The following is a 25621-nucleotide window of genomic DNA, read 5'->3' on the forward strand; positions in this document are numbered from 1 at the left end:
GATCACAGTACAATCCAATGTTTTTAAATATTTATTCTTTAAAAACTGTCATAAAAGTCAGATTGTTCAGTTAATCATGGATGGCAAAACCTGGCATTTCCAAATGTGGACCAATTTGATCCAGATTAAAGATTTTCACATCCTGCTCTATTTTGAGTCAACAAAAATATCGCCATTAGCTATGTTTCTATCCAAAAAATTGAAAAACTTTTATGAACAAAACTGGATTATCGCATAAAAGACGTGCGAACAAAAGCAGCGTTACCATCCGAAGAGTCAAAGACAACAAAATCATCACTTCCTAATAATCTGGCGCCAAATATCAAAAGTAAAAACAGAATTTGCTGCAGTAGGAGAAGCTGCATGAATCTTTTCTTCATTTAATAAATGATTTGGGCCTTAGATTGCAATCCTGACAAGCCGTAAACGCGAGGTTATGTTTGAAGGCGTGAGAGGGGGTCTTAGCTGACCAACCTAACAGACACTCTTAATTCTGGAAGTCATTAACAATATAATTACACTAATACTGAGATGGTTAAGGCGTTTTAGAATGACCATGTTGGTAATATGCATGTTCATATCACTGCATAAATTATTTATTACACACATGGTTATTATAAGGCATTCTACGGCCAAAACTCAACCATAATGCAGAGTTCAGACTGCACAATTTGTTTAAGCAGTCACATCACAGATGTTTTCACACTGCATGACTATCTGGGGTAGCGTTCTCTCACTGATGTGTTTACACTACTAGAGGCATCTGCAACAGGAGGTTTCACATTGCATGACTTTACAAAAGGAGAATCGCAGATAACTTTGTCTCTGTCTTCCAAACACATTGGACAACCAAACACGCAAGAAGTCATATGACCAACACAAGGTCATGTAGTATATCTTTTGTAGTTAACTACATAATGAGAAAGAAGCCTTTAGTGGGGTGGAAAATGTGCCTATTTTGCTCACTTTGGTTTAGAAGGGAATTAGCAATGTCTCTTAAACTTTTTTCGACCTGGTTGTGGAATTGCTCAAATGCCATGTCAAACAGACACGGGTGCTCCTGCCAAATTTTCACTAGTTTTACCTCCACTTCTTGGCTTCAAATAGACCAAAATAAGTGCTTTTAACTTCTCCACCAACCTCCAACTGGCCTACAGATAACTCAAACTAGTGGATGCTGCTGTCTCATTGGCTGTAGGTAATCTGCGATGTTATTTTCAATCAGAACAATTTCACACGACAGGATTTTGTTTCGCCAACTATCCTACGGGTGTCAGCGACTCATCAGCAATGCTTTCAGATCGCATCTTTGATAGTTAACACTGTGTGATTGTTACTCACATGGACGAGCACCGATATGCACTGATTTTAGGCATTTGTCTGCAATTTTTCTCAAAACCTGTTGCCCAATCAAATATCATGGCTAAAACCAAGCAGTCTGAACTCGGCATAAGAGAATAAGGACAACCGTTTCAGACAATGCGCTGGGTACACCACCCATTTTTCCCATCCTTAAAATAGCAAAAGTGGATTCAGACATACTTTCAGTGCATTTGCGCTGTGCGCTTGAGAGCATGTGATTGGATTGTTTAAATAGAGCCCATTGTTTTTTTATGTTGAGAGATTTCAAATAAAATGATTAATAATCAACAGCAGAATTTGTGATTACAGTTAAGCTAACAATTGTAATAACTTAGTAGTCACAAAATATCCAAAATTTAATAAACTGCTTAACACCACACGTTATTTCATTGGGCAGTTTCTATAGGCCCATAAAAGATGCTAAACCTTTACACTGGTGGCTGTCTTATCTCTTTAAACTGAGCTTGTCCCCTGCTGTTCCTTCATTCTTTGAGAAACTGCTCCGTTCGGCAACGGCGTCGTTTTAACTGCTGATTCGTTCGGTCCATTTCTGGTGGCATCTGAAAATCACACAAAGACAAAAGGTTTCAGGCATCATTACAATGTCAATTGTGAATTCACCTTCAGAAATCCAAATTACCAAAGTTTTCTAATGTGCAGACATGAGACTAATGCTGCGGTCACATGCGAAATTCTGTTGTACGGCGCTGCGGGAAGGGACAGGATTAAACAATATGATTAGTTATAAAAAAAAGTGAGCGACTGGTCCATATTTAAAATTTCTATCCAGAGAGGTCATGTTTTGATCTTTAATTGGTCTTACGCAGACATGTGATGTGATTTTGCAGGTCACTTGAACTTGCGTTTCCCGTCTGCCGTATTCGCATGCGTATGAATGGAAGTCTATGAGGCAAAAAGTGCAGTGAGACAGCGGCTTTAATCACAAAGCTTCCAGAACATGCAAACTCTCATGCAGAGGTGGACAGCAGGGTGACACAATTAAACCAAGGCAGGCCCGGCCCTAACCAATTTGGCGCCCTAGGTGAGATCCGTCGCATCGCAGTAAATTCCACTGCTAGTGTAAAGTCATAAGAAACTAAACAGCTTTTTGATCGACTACTACAAGCTAGGAAAATGTCAGATAAATATGCCAATGCAATTAACATTATTGCTGAATAGATCTAATATTTACACATTTGCTTGAGCAAGGAATGATGGGGTAGTTACATTAATATTACTATTTTTCAAAACATCTATGCCCTTCCATAACATTAGCTGACGTAAAACTAACAGATAGCACTATAGCTATTTAATGATTAGCAATGTTATGTCATATCTATCAACGTTGGGATGTTAAAATATGGGACAACAAATAGCTTCAAATGATCGCATACATAGCAAACAATAGAATATATTGACAATAAAATAAAAGGTTTAACCTATTAAAATCAATGGCCTATACAGAAATTAAATAAAGCTATAAAATCTATTTAACTTTTAATTGTATTTGCATATTGATTAAAGTTACTATAGTTATTTAGTGAAGAGCAACAAATGAATCTCTCATTGTGTTTTGTTTGATAACAGAGGTGTTAATGTAAGAATGCACAGATCTATAATGAATGAAGCATTCGACTACTTTAGTAACTGTTGTGCTCATTTAAGAGAAAATTAGTTGTGTTTAAAATAAAACAAGTAGGATAGAGCAAAAAAAAAAAAAAAAAGAAGGACTTTTCCGACGGTACCTTACGGAGAGCTCCACTCCGCGCGAGCTCAGCTCTCCCGGCTAAACACATATCCCAGGCTAAACGGAGCAGTGCTCGTAATATCGAGCAAAAAAAAAGAGAAAAAGACAGCTGTGAAACATAACCAGCTTTGTCTTTTTGTAGGAAACACACTTTAGATCTTTTTAGGGTAAGAGGTTTTTGAGTTATTGCCATCTATCACTGAATGTGTGTCAGGAATATTGAAAACAAAACCAACTTAACCCTTCTCATTCCTGGCGCCCCCTGGATGTACAGCGCCCTTAGCATTTGCCTATACTGCCTGTGGCACGGGCCGGCCCTGAACCAAGGCAATTGTCATGCGCATTTTGTCAGTAAAACCAGTTCTCTAATCAATAGTAAATCGCTTACAAGCTCTGCAATATTGTGTTCATAATCCCAAACAATTAAATTAATCAATAATGAAATCAAAAACTTCCCCTCTGCGATAATCACAGCTGTTTGCGGCGCTTCTCAAATGAACTACAGCTCGTGTTTAGTAGTAGATGCTGTATCAGGGCTGTGCAATATGAGGAAGTTCTTACCCTTACAGTTTTGTGGTTCAGGGTCAGATATGTGATCTTGTTTGGGCCCCATGAAAAATGGCTGACAACGCAATCACCTTATATTGCTGCTGCTTTGACGTTAGCTTGGCATGTAGATGCAAATAAATCAGAATATATATTTTAGGCTGTGTCCGAATACACCTTCTACTTTTGGAATTACTATCTGACCATTAGTAAAGTATGTTCTTTATAGTATGAATGGAATTCTGAATTACTACATCTGCCATTTTGTCATGATAGCGTGACCTATCCACGTCAGTCGCGTCACTTCACTCCCATTCATGAATTCTGTCGCGGTGCATCAGAGGATAACAGCGCGCATTGGATGCGCACTTCAGAATCTCGCCAGAAGAAGTAGGTCATCCGGGTATTTCTAGCATATTGATTTTCAAACTTTATGAATTTGGACCTACTACTCTGCTCACATACTGTTTTTAGCATAGCAGACGTACGCAATTCCAGACGAAGCCTCAGTCTGAGTTACAGTTTATAGATTTCTTTTTTCTTTCTGGAAACTTTTATTTGTAATAAAACAATAAAATTAAAGGTATAGTATAAAATTAAAACCCATAAAGCCATTTGTTGATCTTTTGAAAACCAAAATCCTCTCAACATGAGGCTGACCAAATGGCAAAATTGTTCTTTTAAAAATAAATAAGTAGCACTTAAAACTAATAATGGATTTGGGTATCATTTTAAAGTTCATTTACCCACCAGAAACGGTAACATTGACATCCAAGCAAATGTTCTTCTCGCGTCCATTGTAGATCTTCAGCTGATAAACTCCAGAGTCGCTGCTTCTGGTGTTTTTCACGGTCAGAGATGCGCTTTGATGGTGCAGCTCCAGCCTGCCTCTGAATCTCTCATCATCCCTGTATGCAGTCTTACTGACGTCTCTGTTCATTCCAGATGCTAGCATCACACCTTCAAATGTCCAGTGCAGCTTCTCATCTCGCTCTACATTAAAATTAGTGATCAAAATTAAGCTTTCTCCCGCCATCACAGACACTGTGTTTGGATCAGTCTCACCTGGTGAACAAACAGAAAAGGTAAAAAATATATTAAAAAAAAAAATAGATGAGATAAAAAAAAATATCATCCTGTTTAACCTGATACAGTGTTAATCAGGCATTATCTAATAGCAGTCATCAGTCAGGATCTTGAATGCCACTTGATTATTTTAACAGCAAATATATTTAGCACAACAGATCAGTACTTTGACTGAAATACGGCAGAATGCAGCCAATATACTAGATCTTTTTGTCTTTCATTCATGCATGACTCCGACTTTTTAATAATTGCTTGCATTTATATAGCTCTTCACTGGACACTCAAGGAGCTTTACACATTTTTGGTGGGAATCTTCTCATCCACCACCAGTGTTCAGCATCTATTTGGATGACATGACAGCCATATTGTGCCAGAGCGCACACCACACACCAACTGATTGGTGGAGAGGAGACAGAGTGATGGTTAGGAGGCCATGATAGACAGAGGTGAATAGGTAAATTTGCCCAGGTTGCTGGGGTTTAACCCTAACTCTTTTTCAAAGGACACCCTGGGATTAACGATCACAGAGAGTCAGGACTCAGTTTAACGTTTTATCTGAAAGATGGTGCTCACCGAGCAGTACAGAGTCCCCGTCACTATACTGGGGTGTTAGGACCCACACAGACGACAGGTTAAGCACCCCCTGCTGGTCTCACTAACATCACTTCCGGCGGCAACCTAGTTTTCTCATCTGGTCTCCCATCCAGGTACTGACCAGGCGCAGCCCTGCTTGGCTTCAGTGAGTAGTACGGATATAGGCATAGTGTCTGAATGGTAACAAACTCAACTGATAAATTCATTCTCAAATTTTCTTACAGCTCTCCCGCCAAAAATACTAGCTGCAAACCAACAGCTTTGCAGTATCGGCCCTGACAGAATCACAGGGAAAAACATGCAACAATCCCTGTGGATCATGGAAACAAATATATACGACCGCGCCGTTCGCAGACGTGATCTCACCCAGTCATTTGTGTCACAAATTGGCAGGTCTGTCTTGCCTTCGTAAACAAGTGCTCGAATGAATAATTAAAAAGAAGGGTCTTCTCATTGGGTAAGAAAACTCCGCTATGAATAATAATGAGAAACCGACGAGTCATCACTCCACTAGTAGATTCGCGCAACATCACTAGCTGCATCCCAAATGGCACACTATACACTATGCACTCATGCACTATGTACTTATGCACTTACACACTCAACAGTATAGTATGTGCATGTAGTGTCCGTCCCAAATGGCACACTAATGGTTTTTTACTAAGCGGAAATTCAAACCGTTTCCCTGATGACGTTTGATGGTTGCCAAATCAGTGAAATAAACGACCGAAATATCAAATAATACTTGCCGTAAGTATAACCGCATTCACCATTGGGAGGTGCTATAATCACTCTCGTAGGAGAATTTTGCTTTCACCATCCAAAATAAATAAAGTTATCCAACATGTGCGTCCGATAGCTCCGCCCCTTCCGCTACTTGGACAAACCAGCAGTTGTTGAGTGCGTGAAGTGTCCATCATTACACACTTCATTTTAGCGGCTGAATGAGTTCATCATCCTGGTAATTAAAGTGATCTTATTATTTTTATAGTTTTCAGTGTGAACACACTACTTACACTATTTATACTACATAATGGCGTAGAATAGTGCATAAGTATGTGATTTGCGACGCAGCTGCTGATTTTGGCCGCAAAATAATTTTAAACCCGAAGTTAAAATTAGCTGACAAAAGCTCAAAATTATCCAGTTTTCCCCTCAATTAAAGCTGACAGCTGCTAACATTGTCTTAAGTGATGCTCAACATTTTGTTTTAAAGTACTCCAGGGTGTCTGGAACCTTTAAAATTGGCAATAATTAACTTTTTGTTTTCACCCATTGTGCGTTTCATCATTCTCACTATTAAATAATGGGAGATGGAAATGCATTTGCCAAACGTGTATATGTGTGTGAGTGTATATATAAACTGAAAGACTCACCACACACAAAAACCCTGAATCTCCTGTAAAAGGTCCTCCTGCTGCTGATGATGTGTAGTTTATAAGCTCCGGAGTGTTCGCTTGTGATGTCACTGATGGTCAGAGATCCAGTCATCTTGTCCAGCAGCAGTTTGTCTCTAAATCTCTCGTCGGCTTCAGTAAATGTGCTCTCTGTGGTTTCTCCATTCATTTGAGCTATAAGGTTGTCTTCATCTCCAAACATCCACAGGATCAGATCATCTTTTCGCAATTCAGCAAGAACATTCAGAGTGATGTTGTTTCCCTCCTTTCCTAATATCATACTCGCTTAGAAAAAAACAAAACAAAAAAAATTAGATCAATTAGACTAAGCCTAAAATTAAATGTCAGCATTAAATTAAATTATACAATGGGGGGCTGTTGAATGCTTGATTCTGATTGGTTGATGAGCATTCTAAGGTGTGCAGTTATTTTGAGATAAATGTTTTACAGTGCAGCAACTGAACTAGTTTAGCTTCACTATGTACTAGTATTTCTAATGAATTAAATGATCCATACATCAATCTCTGGATGAACACGGAGGAGTTTGAGCTAAATCACAGACTAACCTCTGACAAAAATTAGGAAGCGTTTGTAGGAGCGCCCTTTGCTGCTGTTGATCAGTAGTGTATAAAGTCCATTGTGTTCGGGTCTGGTGTTCTTGATGGTCAGAGATCCAGTCTGGTCGTCCACCATCAGTCTGCCTTTGAATCTCCCATCAGCTTTATCATATGTAAAGATACCCCTGTCCCCTTCCTTGATTTCAGCTATAAGAGCATTATCTTCTCCGTACAGCCACTTGATCTCATCTTTTTTACCAATTTCAACATGGACCTTTAGCGTCAAAGGATCTCCCTCCGTCACTGACACATTGTTGACTGTCGAAGAAGCGCAGAAAAAAAGAAAGAAATTAGATTATCATTGACTCAGCAAAGATAAACGTACAAGTGAATTAATTGTAATGAAGCCTATTAGAATACTCCTTTCCCTTAACTCCTTTCTAGAAAAGCTAAAATAAAATGAATAGTTGTCATTCTAAAATACTTAAAAGGTGCCGTATGCAAGTTTAACACCCAGTGGTTGAATTGGGTATTGCATGCTAGGTTTAAAACAAACACAAGCGCAGGTTGCCAGATTAATGAAATCAACAGGAGTGCGCCTAAAGGCTGATTTAAGGATGATTTAAATTGTGTTCTAATTAAAAGCAACGGCACGCGATATAAGGAATATTTTCCATATTAAAAAGAGTTTTCGAAATTGAAATTTAGAACTAAGTGCAAACCAACACATATCAGTGATTCAGCATCTACTGTACATTTAATAATGTTAAAGAGGCTTAATATGTATTATTCAGATCTTACCATAAATATTTTTTAGTAATCTTACCATTTTGTTGGGAGTGCAGTAAGTGCATATTCTGTGCTTCTGAATGGCTGTATTTAAATTTCTGTCATATATTTTTATACACACACACGTTTGTTTTTGTGAAAAGTGGGGACAATACATAGGTTTCCATTCATTTTATACTGTCCAAACTGTAAATTATATTGCCCTCACCCCACCCTAACCATCACAGGAGTCAGTGTACAGCTTTACTTTCAGATTAAACTCATCCTGTAGGATTTATAAGCATTTTGAGAAATGAGGATGTCACCAATGTCCTCAAATTTATCCTCCTTTTGTAATACCTGTGTCATACCCATGTCATTATACAGATTTGTGTCCTGATTTGTCACAAAAACACGTATGTACACACACGCACACTATTAAATGTCCTATTAGGTAAAGGTTTTATTATAAACTTTTGACACTGTTGAGGTTTGAGGTCATCTCCAGGTATTGCACAATAATATATGATAATAATAATAATAACAATATATGATAATAATATATGATATATTGATTATTGTGAAAGGCATAGTTAGGTTTTGAATCTGTTTTGGGTTTTGTCAAAGTAAAAAATGCCATGCAAAGCCAGATGAGAACATTTATATGCCACAGTGGTGTTTTGTTCTTACCATGAATCAACTGAGTCAGAGTCAGTGATCAGTTCATGAAGAACAGGCATTTGCTTTGTTACTGTGTTTAATCTTGATGCTGGCAGTTTCCGGGAGAAACCCATGCAAGGACAGGGAAAACGTAAATTCCATACAGAAATATCGACTGGCCTGGTTGAACCAGTGACATTCTTGCTTTGAGGCAACATTGCTAACCACTGGGTCTGCCACCCTATCTAGGAAAATGGAGGAGTAGGAGGAGAGGAAAGGGGGATTCTTCAAAACGAAGATGACTGAGATATAAAACTCTTGGTCTATGGTTAATTATAGTGACTTATGCCGAGTTCAGACTGCATGATTTTCCAACTAGTCGTGTCACAGATGTTTTCACACTGCTTGACTATCTGGGCTAGCGTTTCGTCGCTGCTTTGTTTACACTGCAAGATGGTTCGGCGACATAGACATTCACATTGCATGACTTTACTATAGGGTGAATTGCCGACAACTTCGTCCAAACTACGTCTCACAGCCAAAAACACGTAGTATAGCCTATCTTTTGTTATTAACTACATAATAAGAAAGAAGCCTTTAATGGGGTAGAACATGTACATGTTTGCTCACCTGGGTTTAGAGGGAATTAGCCATTTCTCCTCAACGTTGATAATAAACTAATTTCTTTCTGTATGAAACGTCAAACAGACACGGTTGGTCCTGAGTCCTGTCAAACCTCCACTAGTTTTCTCTCCATTTCGTGGGTCCAAATAAACCAAAAAAAGAGCGCTTTTAACTTCTCCCCCAGCCTCCCGCTGGCCTGCAGCAGTTATACACACACGCACACACAAGTGAAAGCTGCTGTAGGCGATCGCTGATGTTATTTTCAGTCAAAACTCAATTCACACGGCATGATTTGCATCGCTGACAGCTCCAGATATTTAGCACGCCAAATATCTCAGGCATCGGCGACTCATCGCAGATTCTCTCAGATCGCATCTTTGATCGTTCATACTGTGTGATTGTCACTCACGTGCACGAGCAGCGATTTGCCTGTGATTTCATGCATTTGTCTGCGATTTCTCAAAACCTGTCGGCGAGCCAAAATCGGGGCTAAAATCACGCAGTCTGAACTAGGCATTAGGAATTGTCTGAATCATGAGTTAGCTAATGCAGGACCAGCCATGATCAATCATGAGCAAGTGATACTCTCAATATTAGTTTATAAATAAACTTCACTTTGTGAATCTGCCTATTTGGCCAGTAAATACACCTAAATAAAATACAATTTGCTGAATATTTGTACCATAAGAGTATTTTTTAAATAATTAAGAGTTTTTGTTTGATTTTGATTACCTTTTACATCATGAATATAGATTTTTTTTCTCTTAGCAACCCTACATATTGTATTTGCCTACGTACCCTCAGTAAGGAAAAACAAAACTGCCTGTTGGATCCCTCGCACCTTAAGAACATTGGCTCTGATTATTTGCCAATTAAGCTAATTTGTGCTGCCCAATTACTTTGGTGGTTCTTCCATTGTCCATCAATCATTCACAAAAATGTCCACACCAGTCGGTGCTTTTCAAGAATTGCTCTTTTGTGCAAATTTGACGTTTGGTAAAATCTGGCTTATAATCTCTTGATACTGACATGCATATTAATCATGTAATGTCTAATAGATGCATTTCAGTGCATCTACATTAAAAAAAAGAATATTTCAATTTAACACTCACTTTTAACCAGCACTTTGAAGGTCTTGTTTGTGGTTCCCCTGCTGCTGTTGCTGATCTGTAGTTTGTACAGTCCTGTGTGATTGTTTTTGATGTTTGTGATGGTCAGAGATCCAGTCTTCTTGTCGAGTTTCAGCCTGTCTTTAAATCTCGCATCAGGGCCGTCGAACGTCTCTCTGGTCTTTCTGATGTTTGCCATTTGGGCTATGAGACTGTCTCCTTCTCCAAACATCCACAGGATCAGATCATCGTTCTGTATTTCAGTGTCAGGGCTTAAAGTGACAGAACTTCCCTCTGTTACTGATTTTACATCCTCTTCATTTGTGAGAGAAGCACATAGAAACGGAGAAATACAGACACGATATTCAGTATTGAACAAAAAGATTGAGTGCATTCGATGAGTGCTGTGGTAGTAAAATACAATGGCATCAAATAAACCCTCACAGGTCAATGATACTACAATATAAACATCACATATATACAAAAACATCATTAAAGTGGTGGAAGAACTACAATCCCATTAAGCAACGCAAATGACAAAAATCGCATTAAACTATGGAGAGATATAAAACTTGTTGACTATAGTGTACAAAAACGATGAGTGAAATGCAATTAGGCTAAATTGAAAGGCTGTAGTATAACTGGAGACATGATTTGAACAGTGTCTTAATAGATGATAGCAAATATGATTTGATATTAACTCTCTACTAGCCGGGCTCCCAGCTAACTCTGTCAAACCTCTTCAGCTGCTTCAGAACGCAGCAGCACGAGTGGTCTTTAATGAACCTAAAAGAGCACATGTCACTCCGCTGCTCATCCATTTGCACTGGCTGCCAGTTGCTGCTCGCATCAAATTCAAAGCTCTGATGTTTGCTTACAAAGCGACTTCTGGCTTTGCTCCTTTTTATCTGCTCTCACTGCTGCAGATTTATGTGCCCTAAAGAAATTTGCGTTCAGTGAATGAACGTCGCCTCGTGGTTCCATCCCAAAGAGGGAAGAAATCACTTTCCTCGAACTCTCGCGTTCAATCTGCCCAGTTGGTGGAATGAACTCCCTAACTGCATCAGAACGGCAGAGTCACTCGCTGTCTTCAAGAAACGACTCAACTATTTAGTCTCCACTTCCCTTCCTAATCTGCAATTGCCTCTCTGGCAAATTACTAAAAAATTACTAATGCTTTGCTTCTTACACTTCACATACCTGAAACTTGCCTACAGCACTTATTCATTGTTGCTCTTATAGTTGTGTAAATTGCTTCCTTGTCCTCATTTGTAAGTCGCTTTGGATAAAAGCATCTGCTAAATGACTAAATGTAAATGTAATATTTCCAGCATCAATAACTAGTCACCCAGCTCTGTTCCTATAATTCTGTATGTTGTCAGAATTAGAATTAAAGTTGTTGTTAATACTTTAGTTTCAAAGTAGGGCTGGGTGATATGGCAAAAATGCAACCTCGATAATTATTTTACATTTTAAATGATAGCGATATACATTTCGATATAAGTTGTTAATCATTCCATATTTAAAAAGAGTACCCCAACAATGATTGAGGCCACAAAATTAAAGGGTCCATTAATTGGCATAACATAGTAATTGTCCTCTTCACACTCTACACACTCAAGAACTCCGGATTAAATTCATAGTTAACAGAGGAAGTTTATAATCAGTGTCATAGTACAAACCAGGTCTGATTGCACTGATTTGGTTCAGTAAACTCAAAACTAATCCTATAATCTTGAGTTTGTTTAGGCCCCTGGTCATTACTTTTGAGTTTTTGTCACTTTTATTTAAAGACTTGAGATACTCACGTTTTAGAGTAAGAATGAATTTTTGAAATGAGGTCCCAGTGCTGCTGATGATCTTCAGTTTATAGACTCCAACATGTTCGCTTGCTGTGTTTGTTATTGTTACTGATCCAGTCGTAGAGTCCAGCCTCAGTCTGTCTCTGAATCTCCCATCAGCACCATCACCTATGCAGATCTCTCTGGTATTTCCATTGACTCCAGCGATAAGAGTCTCTTGCGGTCCAAACGTCCACAGTATCTGATCGTCTCTCTGAATTACAGCATCAGGCTTTAGAGTGACAGATCCTCTCTCCTTCACAGACACTATCTTTGCTTCATCTGTCACAGCAGCGCATAAACATGGTGACGTGAATATTACGAATTAATCTTGTTTAGTATTTGATTGAATGTTAATGAACTTAATCTAATAACCAATAATGTTAAATGAACTGACTTGTTAGTAGTGATGATGACATTCTCATTCTCCTGTTTAACAGTGATGATTTGAAAATGAAAAGTGCAGTGCTGTTAATGTCAGGGCAAACTCTGGTTTGAGGACACAAGCACAGTTCATTATTGCAAAGATGATAAGGTAATGCAGGCTAACAAAAACACAAGACATCACAAGGGCAAACAAGAGATAAGAAATAACCAAGGTGAGCAGGCAAAGCAGACCAACAAACCAAATACATCAAAGCAAACTAGGTATGTGATTAAAAAAAAAATGGCCCAAAAAACAAAATTCTAGATGCACTTGGCTGAAAACTAAAACTGTTTTGTAATAAGTATTTATCATTTTATTTTACAATGTTTCATTGACCAGTCACATTTTAATGACAGTAAATAAGTCGAGGGCGACGTAGTGGAGAAGTAGGTAATGCTATCGCCTCACAGCAAGAAGGTTGCTGGTTTGAGCCGCGGCTGGGTTGGTTGGCGTTTCTGTGTGGAGTTTGCATGTTCTCTCTGCGTTCGTGTGGGTTTCCTCCGGGTGCTCCGGTTTCCCCCACAGTCCAAAGACATGCGGTACAGGTGAACTGAGTAGGCTAAATTGTCCGTAGTGTATGAGTGTGAAGGAGTGTGTATGGATGTTTCCCAGAGACGGGTTGCATCTGGAAGGGCATCCGCTGCATAAAACATGTGCTGGATAAGTTGGCGGTTCCTTTCGCTGTGGTGATCCTGGATTAATAAAGGGACTTAACCAAAAATTAATGAATGAGTCAAGGCGGTACAGTGGCTAAGCCGAAGAAAAATTAATGAATGAGTCAAGATGCGTCATCTTACCGGCATTGCCATGACAGCACTAATGCAATGCTGCGGAAACAAGTATACTAGATAAAAATCTACTGTTGGCACAATATTTGAGCAGACTTTTCTATTCCGGTGAGCATGTGCAGTTCATACATTGATAAGTTATGTGTACATGAGCGGAAAAACCACAGAGTAGCATATTGAGCTATTTTGAACTTTGGCCATAATGCACGCTGCTCTTGCATTTTGGTCAGTGCAGCAAAAACCATCATTGCATGGCTAAATCCACTAATATACATGGATTTCATAGAACTGCGCTTTCTGTGTCCAGTGTAAAAGCCTCTTCACATTGTGTGATTACTAGGCTGACACCACTGAATATTAGGGGTGTCAAATTAATTGTTTCCTCGGTGCACAACGATGCAGACACAGACAATTTGGTATTGGTTCAGTAATAGATCCTAACCAGTTACTTCAAACTCGTGTCGTTCTTCTCATATGTGCTATATTTTGGTAGCTTACTATGGCGATGGAGGCGAGTGCGAGTAATTAAAATACTCCAAATACTTTTAAAACAGACAAATGCACACAATTCACTGCCTGTGGGTTTGCTGGACAGTCTTTCACTGACACTGAAGTTACAGCAGAAGCCAAAAGCCCCAATTTCACTGCTTTTTTAGAAAATCAAAGCTGTAAATTCCATTTCTGCTTTTCTCTTTCTCTTTCTCACACACTGTGGACCTGATACTTGCGAACAATGAGACCAGTGTAGGTTCACGCCTCTACTAAATAGTCTTTTTTCAGCTTGTATTTCCCCCCTTTTTTCTGTTTTTGACCCGAAAACTGAACTAGTCATTTTCAGTACATCTCTAAAGCAAACCAAATATAAACACATCACAAGGGACATATTAAAAAGCAAAAATAAATAAAAAAACAGCTGATGGTGATAAGAAATGCAGTCCAAGAACACACAACCAGAACACGGTGCCCTCTAGTGGCCATAGAAGGCAAAACCGGCAGTGACCATGACAGTTAATAAGATGATTAAAAACACATACAGTGACACACATAAGAGATGCATGATCAAATATACAAACTAATCAAACACAGATATGATTTTGTTAATGTCATGCAGGTCAACAGTGGATAAACACAGGCTTCAGTTATTGCTACTCTAAACCAACTTCAACAGAGCTGGTGTTAAAAATAATGTATATCGGCCTACAGACTGTGAAAACAATGATTAAACTCTACATTAGCATGTTTATTACTTACACATCAGACTTTGTTGATCAGAGATCTCTGCTTGATGCATTTCAGCTGTTTAGCAGCACACAGAAACAAAAGTTGAATAAATACTTAAAAATTTGAACCAATCATGCGGTTTCCATTTTAAACATACAATATACTGTAGCTTTGGACAAAATCAAAAAGCTGCTTCAAGAATACTTCATTTATGTAATTAATTTTGCACATTTGTAATATTAAACTCAACATCATTACTATTAACTTTATATGGAAAGAAACATTATACTTAAAAAAAACTGTTTAAAATTCTTTAGCCCTACATCACTCATTTTTTCTCCTGTTTTCTCCACTTACTTTTTTTATCAAGGAATTGGCGGCGATGGTAAAACACAAGAGCAGCTGCTCCTGCAAACACTAGCAGAAGAACAACAACAGATATTCCTGCCGCAGCACCTGGAGATAAACCTGAACCTGATCAAGAAAAATAGAAATAAACACCATAAACATTCACTACTGTAGATCTGATAGACTAATGTTTGTTAATGATTCTTGACTAATTACATAAAGGTAAAAAAAAAAATCATTTAAGAAAACTATTTGATATTTATGTACTAGGTGTCTGTAATTTACACCAGCTCTAAACACATGGATGTATCTGCCATTTTGGAATGATAAATTTGTCATCAAAATTACAGATATCTTGCATTTTCATGTGATTTAAGATTGCAGTTTGTTTGCAGAGGCTGTAGATTAAATGTAATAATGTTCAATATTGTTCAGTTTCAAAAGTAATATCCTCACCATTGACAGTAACTCTGAATAACCACTCTACAGACGCATCAATCTGGTTGATCTCTACTTTATAAAGTCCAGTGTCTGTGGTTTTGATGTCCATGATGGTCAGATATCCAGTCTGACTGTTCCCATTCAGTCTGTCTTTGAATATCTTAGTGCCATTGGGGGCAATGTTGATCTTGGTTCCATTAAAATCCGCAATGTGTGAAGATTCAAACCTCCACAGTATTCGAGTGATTTTCTTTATATCAGTAATATTAGTGTCAAGAGTCACAGTCCGTCCCTCCAACACTGACACAATCTTTTCAGCACCAAACACACCTGCAGAACAAACAGAAACAGCATCTCAGAGATTGAAACACTGCTGGGAATGTTAGTGAGAAATCATTTAAAGAGAGAATTTAGTCGTGCCTTATTAAAATAATTAACTATTTAAATTATTCAGCTGTAAAATAAAGAACAACCAGTCTGCCTGACAAAGATTGAGATAAAGTTGGTTTTATATATTCACACATTCAGACTTTCTCCTTAATAATATAAGTTCAGAAAAGTATTCTTTGTGAATTCTAAATAATGGAATTATATTAGAAGCAAATAAAATAGTGCATAATATACAAATAAATAGTGCTGGGCTGTTTTTAAGTCATACTGACATGTGATTTCAAACTGAATTTTCAAAGTACCACGGTAAACAATACACAGTAAGGAGCATGTCACAAGTTGCCACTGAATGAATGTACGAATATAAAACCAACTTTACCTCAATCTGACAAAGTAGGATCCCATACAAATAATCTATACACGTTGTAAAATTGTAAGTTTAGCTTCTTTATTTTTATCCTTCATCAAAAAAGCTTATGAATTTTATTCAATAACTGATCTGAAATTAGTCTAAATTAAAAATTTGTAGTCAGTAATATAATATCTTAAATATACATTTATAGTAACGATGTCTGGCCTCTTTGGATTTTTTTTTGTGCAAACTTAAATTTTTGAAGTACAATAATCTTGTATAGCTTAATAGATGCAAAGAGCAAATGTATTCATTATCAGCAACAAGTGAAATGAACAGTTAATAGCTCAACACTGCAAATAAAAATCATGAAGAATGTATACAAGCATTTATTATGAAAATAGTATATTAAAAAGAAATTCAGGAGAATCAATGAATTATGAATGCATTACTTCCATTGTGTAAATAATTTGTGGTAATTTGTAATAAACTAATAGTATGATTATTCAAAACGTAGTTCACTGTTCTTACAAGAACTTTTTTTTTTAATCCAGGAAAAAGGTGGCTAATAATACACTGTTACCCTTGTTGGTTTTAAATGGTGCGATTTTAAGATTAGGTTTTCAATTGCTGCTTTCCTATCAAACATCTAAACAATTTCAGGGCAATTCTTTAACTATGGGCACTTTTAGCCTTGTGAAGTTAAGTAAAAAAAACTTCAAACTTCAAAAGTAACGTAACAGCCTCATAAGTCTCAACAATTTGTCTAGTTTTAAGATCTGTAAGAGGACAAACTTAGTTCATATTTAACATTTTTTCCATCGTGAACTGAACAAATGTCATTTCCACCACATCTCAATATACAGCTTTTATTTCAAAATAAAATAAATTATGGCAGTCAAACATTGCCTTAAATCATTTATGTATCTAGTTTAACCAATCTTTCCACAACATATATAATAATTATACATTTGTCAATGAAATAAATAAGTTGTATGCTGAATTGTACACCTGTCACTTTCTAAAATTGAATATTAATTTGTATAAGAGCTTATTAGAAAATAAATAAACTGAATTTGTATATTAAATAGAGCATGAACTCATAAATTGTGAATACTCTTAATGTGCGTTGAGAACTTTTTAAATATTTTTTTATAAATGTGTGTGTTGATGGAAATGACAGGGTGTGGTGGAAATGACAATGAATCAATGTTAATGTAGAGAAACATTAGATATTTATTAGAAAAATTATTAAACTCCTAAACTCACACTTATTAAACTCAATTTACAAACTTACTAAACATAACCACACATGTTTTTGCATGTGTATGGCTGAGATTAATCTAAGAAACACCAATTTGTCTAACAGATGAACAGTGACAGATCATACTGTGAATAACTGATTATTATTCAAATATTATGTAAATTAATTAAAGAAATAAAAAGAATTACACATCTACAGGGGATAGACAATGAAACTGAAAGGGCTGGTTTTAGAGCATGATAATTCATTCGTGGGGCAGCGTGGTGGCGCAGTGGGTAGCAATGTCACATCACAGCAAGGTCACAAGTTTGAGCCTTGGCTGGGTCAGTTGGCATTTCAGTGTGGAGTTTACAAGTTCTCACCGTGTTGGTGAGGGTTTCAACCGGGTGCTCCGGTTTCCCCCACAGTCCAAACACATGCGCTATAGGGGAATTGATTAACTAAACTGGCTGTATTTCAGGAGTGTGTATGAGTGTGCATGGGTGTTTCCCAGTGATGGGTTGCAGCTGGAGGGGCATTCACTGCGTAAAACATATTCTGAAAAAGTTTATTCCACTGTGGTGACCCCTGATGAATAAAGGGACTAAGCTGAAAAGAAAATGTGATGCTACTGGAGAAAAACATTTTCTGACTCATTTCCCCAAAATACCCCAAAGTGCTCAATAAAATCCAGTTCTGGTGACTGTGCAGGCCATGGGAGATGTTCAACTTCACGTTCATGTTCATAAAACCACTCTGTCACCATAATAGCATGATATAGGCATGCAGCCCAAACCATCACTGATCGCCCCATGCTTGACTCTGGGCATCAACGGTCTGAGTAGTATGCTTTTCTGGGGCTTCTCCACACCATAACTCTCCCCGATGTGGCATTGGCACGAATGGACAAAGTTTTGGCTATAGTTGTTGGTCATGTATATTGACCCCGTGGAGCTCCAGACCAATAGTTTTGGTGGAAACAGGAGAGTTGAGCTGCACATTTAATTCTGCAGTGAGCTGGGCAGCAGTGATTTTATGTTTATTGGATAAAATCGGTGTTGGCAACCGAACATCCCTTTCAGACAGCTTCCTCTTGTGTCCAGAGTTACTCCTGTTGGATGTGGTTCTCTATGGAACAAAATCAATGCCTAAAGTCTTGAATTAAAAAGCTTGTTGAATATCACAAACTGAAAAAAATAATACACCTTATTAACAAGTTCTTGCATTTTAATGACTTGAATTCCAGGGTTTGTATTTTTAGGTCCTGAAATTTAACATATCTGTTTATTTAAGCTTTGAATATTTCAACGAAAAATATTTCAAACACGTTTTCATACTTAAAAATTCAATAATTCATATTCAATTTTCAGATTTCACTTACGAAATATTCAATACCCTTTAAAAATACGATGTATAATATTCAAATGGTAATTTTCAGTTCATTTTATTTCAGTTCAAATATTCGCTTCCATAAATTCAGTGGATCAAATTCGACTGTTAAAATTCAACATTACATCCGGGAACTGCAGGAGAAGCAATAGATTGCAGATTGAAGATCGCCAGCTGCTCTAGCTTTCACCAGCAGGTGGAGATGGAATAATGTAAGATTTTTAACCCAGTAAACAGGCGAGAAAAAGGCTATTAAAGGCACAAAAGTAGCATTTAATATTAATATCAATGCTTTGGACATTATAAATGATAAAAAGTATGAGTAAAATGAGTAAATGAGGTTTTAGTCATCTATATTTGCCCTTATGTAACGGAAGCCAGCTGGTGATCGCGTAAATCTCAGTTCTCGGATCCAGTGACAGACGTTGTTCTGCAATCTTATCGGAGCTTGTCTCCCATGCCGGCTCGCTCCCTGCTCGGACCGGTGCAGTTACTTGCACATAAACCGTCTTTTGATGAATATGATGTTACACATTTTCTATCTTTATTGACTCTTTCTTCCATAGACGCGAAGTATTATATTGAAAGAATATAAACGTAAGAGAAACAGGAGAGGAAATATTATAATAATACAAAATAGATAAACATTGACAGGGCTAAGAACAATTACGAACAAAGATATTCAAAAGCAGAGAGATTTTATGAGAATGTCACACAAAACAGTTTACTTAGAACTGTTAAACAGTGTTCAGGTATGATTTAAGGTTGGTTATGGATGGGGCGTCTGATTTAAAATAATTTAACAAAACGTGCGAATGCATTAAAGTGACGTCTTCAGTTATTATTTAAACGCAGCTATGTCAGGATTGGGACAGGTTATATAATTCCATTATTTAAATTATGATTGTTAATATTAATATTTTATGACATGTATTTGGGCTATTGCGCTTAAATAAGTCATCCGTGATTCTAAATTAATATTTCTATTTATCCTTTTTATCACTCTGCCTGTCTTTCTCTTCTTTTTTTCTAATTATTGGGGTTCTGCCATGGTTAAACGTTTGCAAAATGTCTTAGTTTGTCCAGAATATTGTTTTATTGTTATGTAGCCTATAGGCAAGAAAAATGTATTAACGCAAATGTGGCAATGTCGCAGCCAATTAGTAATAAAATGAGTCGCCTGTGGTTTGATAATAGGCAGTTATAACTGACTTTAATTTGTTTTCAGTATTAAATGAGAAAACCAATATTTATAACTTTTCAGCAACCGTTTGTATTTTATGATTAGCAATGTTGATCTTTTTTGCAGTTATTAAACATATAAACTTATTTAAACTGGTTTAAATTTAATATAGTTGTCACTTGAGCTAGTTTCATAAGATTAATGTTTAGAATGCGTGGTTTGACATGCGTGGTTGAGGGGTTCCTGCAAAGCAGCTCTGTTCATCATTATGGAATCATTACTGAGCTGTAATCGCCATCTACTGGAGAGAATGTATTTGCTCATTTATTCTAATAACTCTTTTCGGCAAGTCTGTTTTATGATTTCACAAAGTCAAACAATTATGTTTTTATTTTATATTTTGAGATGATCATATTTAAATAAACAATTGCTAGGGTAGCTAAGTTTCTTTTTTCTTGTTTTAAAAAAAAATCAGTAGCCTATAAAATCATAATTTTTGCTTGACAAAGTTATTGGTTTAGGATTCTGGATGCATTTTTGCTAAATGGGTGTTGGATACTCTCACACTAGTTAAATCAATTATATTATCAGAAATGACAGATATAAGAAATCCATTAATATTCATCAGTCTTTTTACAATTATACAAGCTATTTCGCGCCGACGTCAGCTCCACTTTCAGAAATGGTAAACAGCGAGGTGTTATTCATATAATCCCAAGCATGACATGTCATGATAATAATCGAAACACTCTTGTAGGCTATTATTCTTATGCTTGGCCAAATGTCATGACTTTCACTTTTATTTTACATTATTATGCACAAGCCCAGATATCATCTGAAACTTTGGAAGAATTCCTATCATATACTGGCAGCCATCCAGCATCTCTTAAGTTTGATATGCGGCGCTCTGACCGGCCACCGGAGCTCGCGGCCACTCGTTCGACTTTGTCGTGTGCAAGCCACACCGCACATGCAAAAAAACGTCAATCATTTCATTCATTCATCAATTCATTCATTTTCCTTCTGCTTCGTCTCTATTTTAGAGGAAAAGCAATATTCTGGACAAACTAAGACATTTTGCAAACGTTTAACCGTGGCAGAACCACAAAAAATAGAAAAAAGAAGAGAAAGACGATATCAAAGTGATAGCTAAAAAGGATAAATAGAAATATTAATTTAGAATCACGGATGACTTATTTAAGCGCAATAGCCCAAATACATGTCATAAAATATTAATATTAACAATCATAATTTAAATAATGGAATTATATAACCTGTCCCAATCCTGACATAGCTGCGTTTAATAACTGAAGACGCACCTTTGTTAAAAAATTATTTTAAATCAGACGCCCCATCCATAACCAACCTTAAATCATACCTGAACACTGTTTAACAGTTCTAAGTAAACTGTTTTGTGTGACATTCTCATAAAATCTCTCTGCTTTTGAATATCTTTGTTCGTAATTGTTCTTAGCCCTGTCAATGTTTATCTATTTTGTATTATTATAATATTTCCTCTCCTGTTTCTCTTACGTTTATATTCTTTCAATATAATACTTCGCGTCTATGGAAGAAAGAGTCAATAAAGATAGAAAATGTGTAACATCATATTCATCAAAAGACGGTTTATGTGCAAGTAACTGCACCGGTCCGAGCAGGGAGCGAGCCGGCATGGGAGACAAGCTCCGATAAGATTGCAGAACAACGTCTGTCACTGGATCCGAGAACTGAGATTTACGCGATCACCAGCTGGCTTCCGTTACATAAGGGCAAATATAGATGACTAAAACCTCATTTACTCATTTTACTCATACTTTTTATCATTTATAATGTCCAAAGCATTGATATTAATATTAAATGCTACTTTTGTGCCTTTAATAGCCTTTTTCTCGCCTGTTTACTGGGTTAAAAATCTTACATTATTCCATCTCCACCTGCTGGTGAAAGCTAGAGCAGCTGGCGATCTTCAATCTGCAATCTATTGCTTCTCCTGCAGTTCCCGGATGTAATGTTGAATTTTAACAGTCGAATTTGATCCACTGAATTTATGGAAGCGAATATTTGAACTGAAATAAAATGAACTGAAAATTACCATTTGAATATTATACATCGTATTTTTAAAGGGTATTGAATATTTCGTAAGTGAAATCTGAAAATTGAATATGAATTATTGAATTTTTAAGTATGAAAACGTGTTTGAAATATTTTTCGTTGAAATATTCAAAGCTTAAATAAACAGATATGTTAAATTTCAGGACCTAAAAATACAAACCCTGGAATTCAAGTCATTAAAATGCAAGAACTTGTTAATACGGTGTATTATTTTTTTCAGTTTGTGATATTCAACAAGCTTTTTAATTCAAGACTTTAGGCATTGATTTTGTTCCATAGTTCTCCTTCTTGGTGGTTTGCTGACTTTACTCAGGAGGATACCGTGACTCTTAGATTATGAAGACTATTAGATTACAAAGATTGCTGTCTTAGTCACAGATGTGCCAGCGAGACACACACCAACAATTTATCCTCTTTTGAACTCTGTGTCAACATATAACATAATGTTTTGTATGTTGCAATATTTTAAGCAAAACTGCTGTTAATCTGCTAATTAAACCTTCACACTCTGCTCTTACTGGTGGAATGTGCAATCAAAGACTGGCCACCAGCTGCTCAAATTTAGCCATGAAACCTCCAACACTAAATTGGCCAGTGTTTTAGATTCATTGTCCAACCCCTGTACTTTCACAATCCATATCAATTTTGTTTTGAAACCATAAATGTGATTTCCACCACATGCTGTCATTTCCACCACAGGGGGCAGCTTGCTGGAAATTACATTTCTACAGTTTTTTTTTTTTTTTTTTTTTTGTGAAAAATGTAAGGATATAGCTTTACATGAAATGCTAGTATCAATTAGAAGCTGATCTGTGTACAAAATACTCTTATTTACCTTAATTTTGTTTGGTTCTTAAAAACACCTATGAAGGTACAACATGTTTGGAAATGATGTAAAATATATGTATTTCTTTATCAAGCAATATTTACCTTAATTTTCATCATGTGTTTGTTGATGAAAATTTTAAATCCTTCCATCTTGAACATGTTCACAGATGGCACTATTCATTTTCATAGAAACCACCTAAATAATCTTTCACGTAAACTTTTTTAAACGACATTACAGTGTTGTGGTAAAAAATGACACTGTGACAGCTATTTTGAATAAAGAATAATATTGATAATAGTCTCATATTAATAACTATAAAATATTTAAATTATTTACTAGTGCTTCATTAAGATACATTAAAAGTTTCCAGAAAAATTATCTTTTAAAATCTTTCTAAATTATCTTTCATTGTTGTAGTTAAAACTCTGGGTGTGCGACAAGGCAAAAACAGTGGTTTTGACACCTAAAAGAAGGTTGAATAATATGAAATATATATATATATATATATATATATATATATATATATATATATATATATATATATATATATATATATTAGAAAGCTACTAAATTTTTAAAGTAAGTTTTATTGTTAGTTTTACAAAGAAAGAGGAATTTGATCAAAATTATATATATATATATATATATATATATATATATATATATATATATATATATATATATATATATATATATAAATATAAAAGTGCCCATGGTCAAATACCCTTAAAGGAGTCAACGTGAAACCGAAAGCAGGCCTAATAATGAATGAAGAAACCGCACACTTACCACATGTTTGTAGCAAAATCAGAATGATCCCTAAAATGATCTTCATATTGTTGATGTTTCCAGCTAAATCTGATTTCCACGAAGAGTAGTAAGTTTCTAAGCCACACCTAGCGCGTTTTCTGAAAGAAACAACAAGGAGATCCGTGAATAGATGTGTTAATAAATCAACATGATGACAGAATAAGTTTGCTTAAAATTCGAAGTCTGTTCTTCTTTTAAGTTGGCAAAATCTGAGTCTTTAGCAAGGCGTAACTGTTGTCCCGTTCGTTTGGATGAATCTTTTTGTGAACCGATTCTTTTAAACGAACAATTCACCAAAACGGACTGAATCGTTCAAAACCGTTCGCGTCAATATCCACAAGTTACTCACTTTGAGACATATCTGATAGTCACTTGGATTTAGAAACAAAAATAGTATCCCAGAGAATATTCTAATCTAAAACTAAAGTAAGACACGCCAAGCTGAGAGAATGAACTGATTCTGGACCTACGGAGCATGCGCCGAACAAACATCCAACAGCTGACATTTAACATTACAGGGCGGATCAGGAGGCGAAAGACGCGAATATCCATATCCAATGATATTACTCTGTATTTATTTCCTCCATAGACAAACAAAGTTATTATAGCTACGGTTAAGAAAAAAATATTTTGAACGGGAAAAACGGGACAAACAAGTGACATAAAGACTCGTATATAAAAAAAGTATCAAAAGCACTAGCAAAATAGCAAGAATATTTACAACACAATTACGTCGTCTACAACACAGAAAAATGTTTCTCACTAGTGCCATTCCGAAGATTAAATTTTGAAAGAGCATGTTGTGATTATGAAAGTGCACATGACTAGCTAGAAGTAACTAGCACGAAACCATGTTAGAGTTTGAAGTCACGTTTGCAATTCAGAGGTTGTCAGTCACCGAACCTTGCTGTGCCCTTAAATGAACACTTGAGGGCATCCTTTCTCTGTGTGCGCGCGTGTTTGTTTCCCCGGTTTTCCTCACAAGCTCTATGCTCACAAGTCCAAATATATGCGGTTTGGGTGAATTAGGTAAGCTAAATTGCCCGTATTTGTATGTGTGGATGTTTCCCAGTGATGGGATGTTGCTGGAAGGCCATCGCCGCTGCGTGAAACACATGCTGGATAAGTGAGAAGGGTCTGGCTGCAGACTCAGTGTATTGCAATCAGCTGCATTCAATGCTTTTTAATGGGCTTACCTAACCCCACTCCTACCCATGACAGTGATGTCATTAGCTCATTTACATTGTGTCCCTGCAGAAAAATCCAGCTTAAACCAGCCTAGGCTGGTTGGCTGGTTTTAGCTGGTCGACCAGGCTGGTTTTAGAGGGGTTTTGGCCATTTCCAGGCTGGTTTCCAGCCTGGTCTTAGCTGGTCAGGCTGGAAACTGACCAGCTAAAACCAGCTTGACCAGCCTGGTTTAGGCTGGACATAGCTGGTTTTGGCTGGGCTCCCAGCCTGGCTAGGCTGATCAAGCTGGTTTTAACTGGTCATCTTCCAGCCTGACCAGCTAAGACCAGGCTGGAAATGGCTGGAAACCAGCCTGGAAAAGGCCAAAACCCCTCTAACACCAGCCTGGTCGACCAGCTAAAACCAGCCAACCAGCCTAGGCTGGTTTAAGCTGGATTTTTCAGTAGGGGTCTGACATCTCCACTTGCATCATAAGGGCTGCATACAGATACTATTGGGATCGGTTGACAGTTCATTCCGCTGTAGCGATCCCGGATTAATAAAGGGACTAAGCAGAATTTTTTTTTTAAATAAGTAAATGTTTTGGTAATTTGCCTTGCCTGCTCTTGC

General features: G+C 36.9%; 1 protein-coding gene across 3 annotated transcripts in view; it reads right to left on the bottom strand.

The window, feature by feature from the left end:
* Positions 1-24995, bottom strand: part of LOC137488996 (uncharacterized) — a 26214-nt gene extending 1219 nt beyond the window's left edge. Inside the window, exons 1-11 of one of the 3 annotated variants that reach the window (XM_087303413.1) lie at positions 24728-24995; positions 23804-23922; positions 15532-15846; positions 15085-15201; positions 14758-14802; positions 12259-12573; positions 10454-10765; positions 7299-7607; positions 6712-7017; positions 4406-4720; positions 1-1922 (exon numbers count right to left, since the gene is read on the bottom strand). The exon at positions 1-1922 is cut by the window's left edge and continues 1219 nt beyond it. In XM_087303413.1, coding sequence (XP_087159539.1) covers positions 1816-1922; positions 4406-4720; positions 6712-7017; positions 7299-7607; positions 10454-10765; positions 12259-12573; positions 14758-14802; positions 15085-15201; positions 15532-15846; positions 23804-23849 — 2187 coding nt within the window. In that variant the 5' untranslated portion in view covers positions 23850-23922; positions 24728-24995 and the 3' untranslated portion in view covers positions 1-1815. Of the gene's footprint in view, positions 1923-4405; positions 4721-6711; positions 7018-7298; positions 7608-10453; positions 10766-12258; positions 12574-12688; positions 12779-14757; positions 14803-15084; positions 15202-15531; positions 15847-23803; positions 23923-24173; positions 24307-24727 lie in introns of those variants that run through there. The other 2 variants (XM_087303412.1, XM_087303415.1) reach the window with 2 other exon arrangements.
* Between the last annotated feature and the right edge of the window lie 626 nt (positions 24996-25621).

The sequence above is a fragment of the Danio rerio genome, chromosome 22, assembly GCF_052040795.2.
Source record: "Danio rerio strain M-AB ecotype USA chromosome 22, GRCz13ab, whole genome shotgun sequence".
Classification (NCBI taxonomy): domain Eukaryota; kingdom Metazoa; phylum Chordata; class Actinopteri; order Cypriniformes; family Danionidae; genus Danio; species Danio rerio.